The sequence below is a fragment of the Eurypyga helias genome, unplaced genomic scaffold (assembly GCF_000690775.1).
Source record: "Eurypyga helias isolate BGI_N326 unplaced genomic scaffold, ASM69077v1 scaffold5749, whole genome shotgun sequence".
NCBI classification, from domain to species: Eukaryota; Metazoa; Chordata; class Aves; order Eurypygiformes; family Eurypygidae; genus Eurypyga; species Eurypyga helias.
The window spans coordinates 21899-30856 of NW_010272676.1; the positions used below are offsets into that span (position 1 = coordinate 21899).

The window sequence follows — 8958 nt, forward strand, 5'->3', positions numbered from 1 at the left end:
TCTTATTTCCCTAGTACCCCAAAGTGGAATCAATCATTTCGCTTGCTGCCAATGCAGCTTTTCAACCTCATTTGTTCCTTAAAAACAGATTGCAGAGCTGTAATGCACTGAAGAGTGGGTATGAAAAAAATTAAGGAGGTTCCCTAGTCATCAGTTTTCCTGTTGTGTGACATGTGGTCATTTGAGGTTTGGATCTGTTACATCTTCCTGGAGAGATCAGTGGAAATTTTTAAGAGAATCACAACAAATTCTGTACACCTTTCAGGCAAATAGTCACAGGAAACGTTGTGCAAGACTGGAAACTAGCAAAGAGTTTCTCTGTTGCCCTGTGACTGTCCAAATATTGTCCAATTTTAGATGTGACTGTTCAAATACTTAGGAAATAAAGGTAACGTGAGAGCTGTGATTACAAAACATTTGATGGATTGTTAATTAACTGTATCTAATTAGTTTAGGTTGTCACTTGAACTCCTGAAGATCTTCCTACCACAAAATCTCTGCTCCTTTTCCCTTCTCTTTCTTAGCAAAAGCCTTTGCTTATGGTGGAACTAATTGCTGTCAGGATGGGATGCAGACCTTAAAGAATGGCAAGCACTTGGAGGACAATTATATGGACAAAAGGACCCCAGTGGGAGTGGATTATGTTCGCAGTAGTGTTATTATTGAGGTAAGAAAATGTGAATTTGTAATAATTCAGAAAAAAATTTGTAAATGCATGGACAACTCATGAAAGTGTTTAGGTAGTTAATCAAACACAAATAGGTTTATAAGAATCTTCAAGTTGATTTATTGTATGTTTACATGATTGGAAATAGCCTGTTTTCCTGGTACATGTACAGAAAGGGCCCCTTTGGTTCATGTTGGTGAATCTTCAGTTCTGCTCAGAAGAAAAAGGGGTAGAAATTTTATCAGACAAGCTAGCTCTGTTCATCTAAAAAATATGCTGTGATGTGTGGTTTGCTGGTAGTGGTAGCTAACAATACAGTGTAATAACTTTTCTATAGATGATATAAAACACTATACAGCAGCAGAACATTATATTATTTTTATATATTATTATTTTGTAAGTAAAACTGAATAGCTATTGCTGCTAATTCAAGCACTGTATTTTCACCTATGGATTTCTGTTTTTATATAGCCAGAGGGACTGTCCAGAGAATACACCTATAGTGTTTTCTTCTGCCCAAATGGTAAGTTCATGATTCAAATGAGATATTAAGTTTGTTTTATTTAGTTACAAATAGAAACATATGGCTTCATCTCATGGAAAAAAAAAATATTAAAACCCCCCATGTTTCAATTCCTCTGTGATTGATGAGTTATGGTGTGTAGGAGGAACTTTGGAACAAAGAGCTGTTCTTACCTGGCTGGCTAATTATGAATTTGCTTTAACTGCCCAAGTGATTTCTGGAAATGGCAATTAAATTCCTTTACTCCACAGAACAGTTTAAGTATTCAGCACTGCGGACAGTAACTGTGACTGTGCTGTAGTGTCAGCTGACGCTTGAAAATTCAGTCTGCAATCAGTATGGCCTTTCTGCCTGAGATTTGGATAGCTCAGGGCTGGCTCCAGGAGCTACACAGGAATGCTTTTGACCGCTAGATTAGAACTGAAAAATCACTTGCAGACTTCATAAGCAATCCAGCTGAGCAGTTTGAATTCGGTGATCTTCTATATAGGAAGGGGGTGTAAAGGGGAGATGGGAAGAAACATCCACGTATAATTTTTATAGTTTAAGAGAAGCTGGAAAAAAGAACATGTGCTTAGGAAAAGTGTGCTTGGTTAGATTTTAGTAGTTAGCTATGTGTTATTTTTGAATTATGTGAGCTAAGCTCTAATTCTTACAACATTCCCTTATTTTTCTGACTAGAGAAAATTCACATTTCTACACCTAACAAATATGAGTACCAATACATGCAGAAACCTGCCCAGATGACACACTTTGACATCGCTGTGAAAGCACACAATGATGCTCACCTGGCTTTGTCCTCTGGTCCACATGACATGGCAGAGATGACTGAAATTGTTATTGGTGGACATCAAAATACTAAAACATGGATTTCCGTAAGCAAAATGGGTGAGCCAGTGGTCAGCAGGGACACAGCTGGTATCCTTTCCTGGGATGAATTCCGCAGCTTCTGGATCAGCTGGAAAAATGGAATTATACAGGTAATGAATTTATCTGTGTAATGCCCTGGGAGTCTCTTCCTTTCTTAAATAGAGCGTGAGCACATGCACGGCAGATTATCATTAGGCTTGTTGCAGAAGGCGAGAGCTTTGTTCCTGTTGTTTTTTCTATGTTAAGTCTTGATCGGGTTGTTTTAATCAGAACATATCTGCTTGCCACATGATGTTCTCAGGACCTCAGTCTTCGATGTTTTTCATGTTATGTGTGCTGAAAGGCTGGAGGTCAAGCCTGTGGAATGCTCACTAAACCTCTTGGGGTTGTTTTGTGGGTGGGAAAGAGAAAGGTGCTGATCCATCTACTGTGTTTTCTGATGCACCCCTAAGTTATGAGGTCCAGGGCCACATGGCAGACTGACTTCATAGTGTGGGTTCTTGGAACTGCATGGTTTTTTGTTCCTTTCAGGTTGGCCATGGTACTCGGGTGCTAAATGAGTCTATTATTGTGGAGTGGACAGTCCCCAAACAGCTTGAGGTGAAGTACATTGGCTTTTCCACAGGCTGGGGGTCAATGGGAGAGTTTAAAATTTGGAGAAAAGAAGAGACTGATGAAAATCACAATGAAGCATTTACTCTTGGAGTTCCCCACAACATAATTCCAGGATCAGAAAGAGCTACGGCTTCAATAATAGGTATCAATTATGAGGAGGTATCACTAGGTACTGGTTATCACATGTGAAGAGATACTCCAGCTGTGACTTGCTGCTGACCAGTGTTTGAGTAATACAGACCAGATAGTCACAGGCTGTTACAAGGGTATATGCTGCTTAATCCTGGGTCAGAAAATATTGTTGATTGTCTTGAACCCTGTTTGAGTTGATGGTGACTTAAATTGATGCCATCCGAGGGCTTTGCAGAGGAACTGTCTCTTAGAATGGATAGTATTCATTCCATAATCACCATAATCCCAAACTGTGCTGGGTTCTAATCTAGGAGTCTAAACTGGGGAGTCATGGATAATCAAACTGAAATGTGAAATGTCTTGATTCCAGCAAGAGCTTGGACAGCTAAAAGTTAACATTTGAAGGACTTCCATTGGGATACAGTTTAGTTAAGCTGACGATGTGTAGCTAGTAGAAATCAGTGTAGTCGGGTGGGTTTTATTCATAGAACATCAAAAAGAAGTAAAGCATAATTCCTTGATGCTGAACACACTGCCTCTTTTTCAAACAGGAGATGTGATGGGTCCTACGTTGAACAACTTGGACAATCTTTTGCGATTACCATTTGGCTGTGGGGAGCAGAACATGATCCATTTTGCTCCTAATGTTTTTGTCCTGAAATATCTGCAGAAAACCAAACAACTCAGTCATGAGGTGGAGAGTGAAGCTACTGATTACCTTGTTCAAGGTAACTCCTTACACTTACAATTTATAGAAGGAGAAAAGCCTTGTAAGCTGGGAGAGAATTTTACTAGTATCACATTGTACTTGGTAATCAAGAGTATCCCACGTGATGAGGATTCATCATTTCTTGTAGGACAATCTCACAGATTAAGAGATTTTGATGGCAAGATGTTTTCCCTTGATATGTAGCCTGTTTCCCTTCAATGACTCCTAGTTTACATGCTTATTGATTTATATTGTTTATTCTTTTTTCTTAGGCAGCTTATTTCTATGTTCAAACATTTCAGAAAGTTAAGGAAAGTTAAGTTTAGTAAACACCTGTATATGTATGGTGTTTGCCTTATTCATAAATTGTCTTTCCAGTCCTTTAGTCACTTCATACATCTTCTCTGAAGTTTCTCTTTTTTTAACATTATTTTCTCAGTAACAATATACCCAAAATCCAAAGTTAGTCTCCAGAATATTTAACCTAGAGCTGTATAATGAAGGCTTTTATCTGCCCTTGCAGTGTCCTGTTCTATCTTACTCAACAGCTCAACACAGTCTATCTTTTTATGCACTGTTTTTCTCAGCATTTATTTGGGAAGAGCCATGTGCAAAATAATTTATAATTAAGTACAATTCCCAGGACAAGTGAGAGTTCAGAGATCATAAAACCCAAGAATGACCCAAAGGGACAAAGCTGCCTTGTGTGTGAGTCAGAAAATAGTCACGTCATGAAATCAGAGGTGACAGGATTAGGTGGTTCTCCTCTGAAAATATAAAATGTAAAACGTGACGTATCTTGTGTTCAGCAGCAAAAGCCCAGTGCTGCTTCCTTTGCCTGGCGACAGTTGTTTCACTTGTTATTTTTCATGCTTGCTATAGCAGTAAGACAAAGGGAATTTTTTAATAGTCCAGCTCAGTGCTTCCTGTGCAATACCATTTGCTTTTGGGGTTTTTTATGAACCTGCAAACCTTCCAGGTTTTTGGCTCCAAACTCTGCCTGCTAATTAACCCTTACAGAAGAAATCCTCAAGAGTTTTCAACTTTTCTGTGTTTATTGGAGCCCTGCCAAGTGTAAGGTTTAGATGGGAAAGCCTGTTTGCTCACTCTAGAAGGCTTTTGTGACTTACCAAGCCAGAAAACTTTTTCATCACTTAGTCATCCATCACACAAAGTGCTGATACCTAACAATTCTTGTATATTCCCTAATCTTTAAAAGTGGCCTGAGCTAAACTAGTCAGTAATTCTTCTACTTTCCCACAATGCAGTTCTACCAAAGCAGGTGAACAGGTTAAAACTAGAAAGGTTGAACCTCTCCAGTGAGTCCAAGCACCTGGAGGAGTGTTTAGAAAACAGATTTCAGAAGAGCAAGCAGGACATAAAGTCTGTGCCGCTATCAACCCAGCAAGTGGGGAAGTGTAAGAGCGATGAAGCTGAAGTCAACTCAAAAGGAACATTTGAATAAAAGAACAGAAAGTTCTAAGACTGATATAAAGAGATGAGTCCTTAATTTGTCCACCTAACATACTGGAAATGAATGCTTAGGAACAATTTAATGAGGAAGAGCTCAGCAGTAAGTGGTATCTGAGGACTACGTAGGAAAAAAGCAATCTAATTTAATGTAACACCTATTGTTTGGAGGAAGAAAATAATTCCATTGCTTATGTTTTCTGCTGCGTACTTGTATATATCTCACAACCCCCAGACAAGGTGTTTTTACTACAAGAGCATCATTAATCTCCAGGGCTTTGTTCCTCCCACTTTTCAAACCATTCTGTCTGCATTCCCTGTAAGCATCAGAAGACAATGGAGCAACAGGAGAATGTGTAGGAGTCATGGGCAGCCCGTAGTCAGGGATTGTGGACCTGCCTGTATCTGGAAATGTCAACAAAGCAACTTCCCCCCCTCTCCGGGAAGTGAAAAAGTAATCCCATTAAAATGTTGTGCAGTGTGGGATAAAACATCTGTTCATGCATCAGAGAGCTGAGCAGGCACTAAATGTCTTGGAATCAGTCACCTTGCAGGTTTGACATATCTCCATATCAGAAATGCCCATTCTGGAGAGTTTGATTCCGATGGGTGTTTAAGAGCCTTATCATAGTGTGTATCCTGTATTCCTTAATACAGAGGCTCAGAGTGCTTTCTTAGGGTGGGAATTTCATGGTGAGAAGGAAAACAGGTTTGAGAAGCAAATTATTTTCCTAATAGGAAGAGCATTTTGGTTGCCTTTTATTTTAAATCCCAAGACATTCTGATAGAGAATTCTTATCTTCAGCATTCAATTTGTTAACAGTTGTCTAAAACAAGCCTTTTAAGTGAGCCCTAGGAACTAGGAAGTCTTTGTATACGTGAAGGTAACAGCTGTTATTGCCACATCACATTCAGTTGTTCCAAGCAACAGCCTGGGAGGAAAGTGTGTAATATTAAAGGAAGAACTCTTCATCGTGCCTGGAGTAAAATGGAAGGAGAGTGGTTGTGTGCTTAAGTAAAAATCTTTGGTTTAATACTGCATCTTTTCAGAGGGCTATCAAATTTTTAACATTTCTACTGGCCAAATGGCAGGAGTTGTAGTCTTACAGATGTTAGCCTGAAGGGACTTCTGAGTAAGCTCCAGTGTCCGTGCACGGCTGGCTCTATCACTCACAGCAAAATAAGAGGTTGCCTTGGGCAGCAGAATCCCTTACACTAGTGCCAGAAGGTCTGAGTTTTCATTCACTTTATATACATGTTTTTCTCCGTGTGAGGATTTTGGACTCCCCGATTCTTTTGTGACTTCCAGGCTACCAGCGCCAGCTGACCTACAAGAGGCAAGATGGTTCATACAGTGCTTTTGGTGAGAGGGATTCCTCAGGGAGTATGTGGTGAGTTGCTATTTAAAACAGCGTTAGAAAATTCAGTGTTTGCTAAATGGGAAAAATACACAATTGGCAAAGAAAGAAGAGTAATTTTCCGGCTTCCATCATGGTATCACACACGGTGGAGAACAGAAATAATAGTCAGTGACTGTAGACTTACTGTTTCGATACTGATGTGTGTTCATGCTACACTAGTAGGTGTGTTATAGTAGTTTCAATACTACTTAGGGGCAGTTAAGATGGTCACATCTAGTATATCCAGGTTTTAGGCACAGAAGGTGTAGTTAAGGATTGTATTCAGTCTACTGGGGTTGGAATAGCAATGTATGGGACATATGATTCCACTAGGGAATGGAGCTTCACCTGAAGCATGTACAGAGAATCTAGCTGTCTCTAGAAGTAGCAGAGGCTTCTACCAGGGTGAGAAAACAAATACACACCAAAACCAACCCCAAAAACTCCCCAAGAAGTGTTTCTCCCAAGTGCTTTGTATCCCTTCATGGGGATATAAATGGAATGGTATGGATTTGTGCCCTGAGAATTGAAGTGCAAGATGTTTCACAGTCGAGCAGTATGAGAACCAGAAATTGTGAAACTGAGAAATCGGCTCATCTCACTAATGTCCCCCTTAGGAAACTGTGCCCTTTGAGGTTGTACATTGCATCCCACTAGCATGTTAGTGGACTAGAATGTCTCAGATGTAGTAAATTCTTGTCTTCATTCATTTGCTTGTGCTGCCATGTGGCTTCTCCTTCTGCTCTGTATTTTGCTTTAAACTGATTTTTCTTCCTGAACTCATCTGAGGGGAAGTACCACATCTATGATGCTGCTGCCTCACTGTTTCTAAGATAGTAAACTTTTATCTTGGATCTGGCATCTCCCAGTCCCTAGATGTAAAATATGGTGACACAGAATTACTTAACACTTGAAAAATCCCCTGCCAGGCAGCATGCTTTCTACCCTCCCATTCCTCAGAGGCTTGTAAAACGAATGATTCAATCTCCCAAAGCTGGCCAGAGTTCACACTTGTTACATGTCAGAGGTTTAGAATTCCAAAAGCTCTTCTGTTGCTTTTCTTAAGTCTTAATTCTGTATAAAGTCTAACGCAGGCTCAGACTTTAACAATGGGTGTGGATTTATTTTCTTTTTAATTAATTAAGATAATAACAAAACTGGAAAACTCACTCCTCTCTTTTCTTTACAAATAATGCCATATTTATAAGGATATTGGTTCTTAATTTAAAAGCTTTAATAATTTTATAGCAGATGAGCAATGATAAACGGGAACTGAATTTTAGAGTGTGTCATAATTAAAACAAATATATCTGCCAGGTATACTTTTCAATTCGATTTGTTGACCCTTAATCCTGCTCTTTTCCAGAAGATTGGACAGTGTTCGGACACCTTTAAGTACCACTAATTTTTTTAACAATGTTTGGTGTTTCCCCAACAAGATTTTTAAAATGTGTGCTTTCTAAGAATGTTGTTATCCCTTTACTGGTACATTATTCTGAATTTGTTTTCTCAGTAAAGATGATAAATTCTTGTTTACAGGCTAACAGCTTTTGTCCTCAAGTCCTTTGCACAGTCTCGTGGGTTTATTTTCATTGACCCAAAAGAACTAACAGCTGCCAAAGACTGGATCATCCAGCATCAGAAAGAAGATGGTTCTTTTCCTGCTATGGGCAGGATACTAAATAAGGACATTCAGGTAAAAACTATACGGACTCAAAGTTATTAAATAGTTGTGTTTTTAAAGTTACTATGAGAGCTCAGAGTGATGCAGTTTCCTTGTGCCTATTATGAATATTGCACTTGAAAGGCTGGAATAGCACAGGAAGAACCAGGAGAATTTTGATTTTTAAAAAGCCTTTCAGGACATGTCTGGTTGCTGTACCTTGGCCATGAAAAGCAAGATGGCAAGTCTTGCAAAACCCTTCAGAATCGTGTCCCCGAGTATGAAGTTCTGTGCATTGAGTGTGTTCTCTGGCTATGGCTAGGGAAGGAAACTACAGCATTAGGCTGGGTTCCTTAATTCCATGCTCCTTTTGTGCAAAGAAAAGAAGTTCTGTGATGCCACAGCTTCTCTTATAGTCGGAACGTATTGCTTGTCTTGCTTCAGGAGTATCTTTATCCAGTGTCCCTTTCTCTAGTTTTCATCCAGTGGTTTTGTGCTTGTTGCCCTTAGGGTGGAATCCATGGTAAGATCTCCCTGACAGCTTATGTGGTTGCATCTCTCCTGGAAACAGGTGTAACTTCTGAGGTAACAAAAACTTACTTAAAATAGTTCTCATCTTCTCCACACTCTAAAATTTCTCTCTATTTTTTTCTTTAAAAGTTGATTTTACTGCTGTTCATTTTCAAAGATTCCCTGCTCACTAGAATGATAGCATCCAGGTAACAGAGGCTGTTTGAAAGTCTTTGTGTGATTCTCAAGTGTGGTTATTCAAGGTGATCTCCCATCTTTCAACCATCAGTTCAAGGTTTATTCTACCAGAGCAAAACGTTTCCCTGCAACTCCATCCCTCAGCCTCTTCCAGAAATGGATACAAAACATGTTTTCTGCCTTGCAATTTCAAGGTGTGAT

The 8958-nt window shown here is 39.4% G+C and overlaps 1 protein-coding gene across 1 annotated transcript in view; it reads left to right on the plus strand.

Moving 5' to 3' along the window:
- CPAMD8 (C3 and PZP-like, alpha-2-macroglobulin domain containing 8) overlaps positions 1 to 8958 on the plus strand; it is a gene marked incomplete at its 5' end in the record, with an annotated part of 50637 nt that overhangs the window by 19837 nt on the left and 21842 nt on the right. The window contains 8 exon segments of the mRNA XM_010159205.1: positions 525 to 667; positions 1139 to 1190; positions 1872 to 2170; positions 2592 to 2817; positions 3359 to 3535; positions 6296 to 6377; positions 7926 to 8082; positions 8560 to 8634. Coding sequence (XP_010157507.1) covers positions 525 to 667; positions 1139 to 1190; positions 1872 to 2170; positions 2592 to 2817; positions 3359 to 3535; positions 6296 to 6377; positions 7926 to 8082; positions 8560 to 8634 — 1211 coding nt within the window.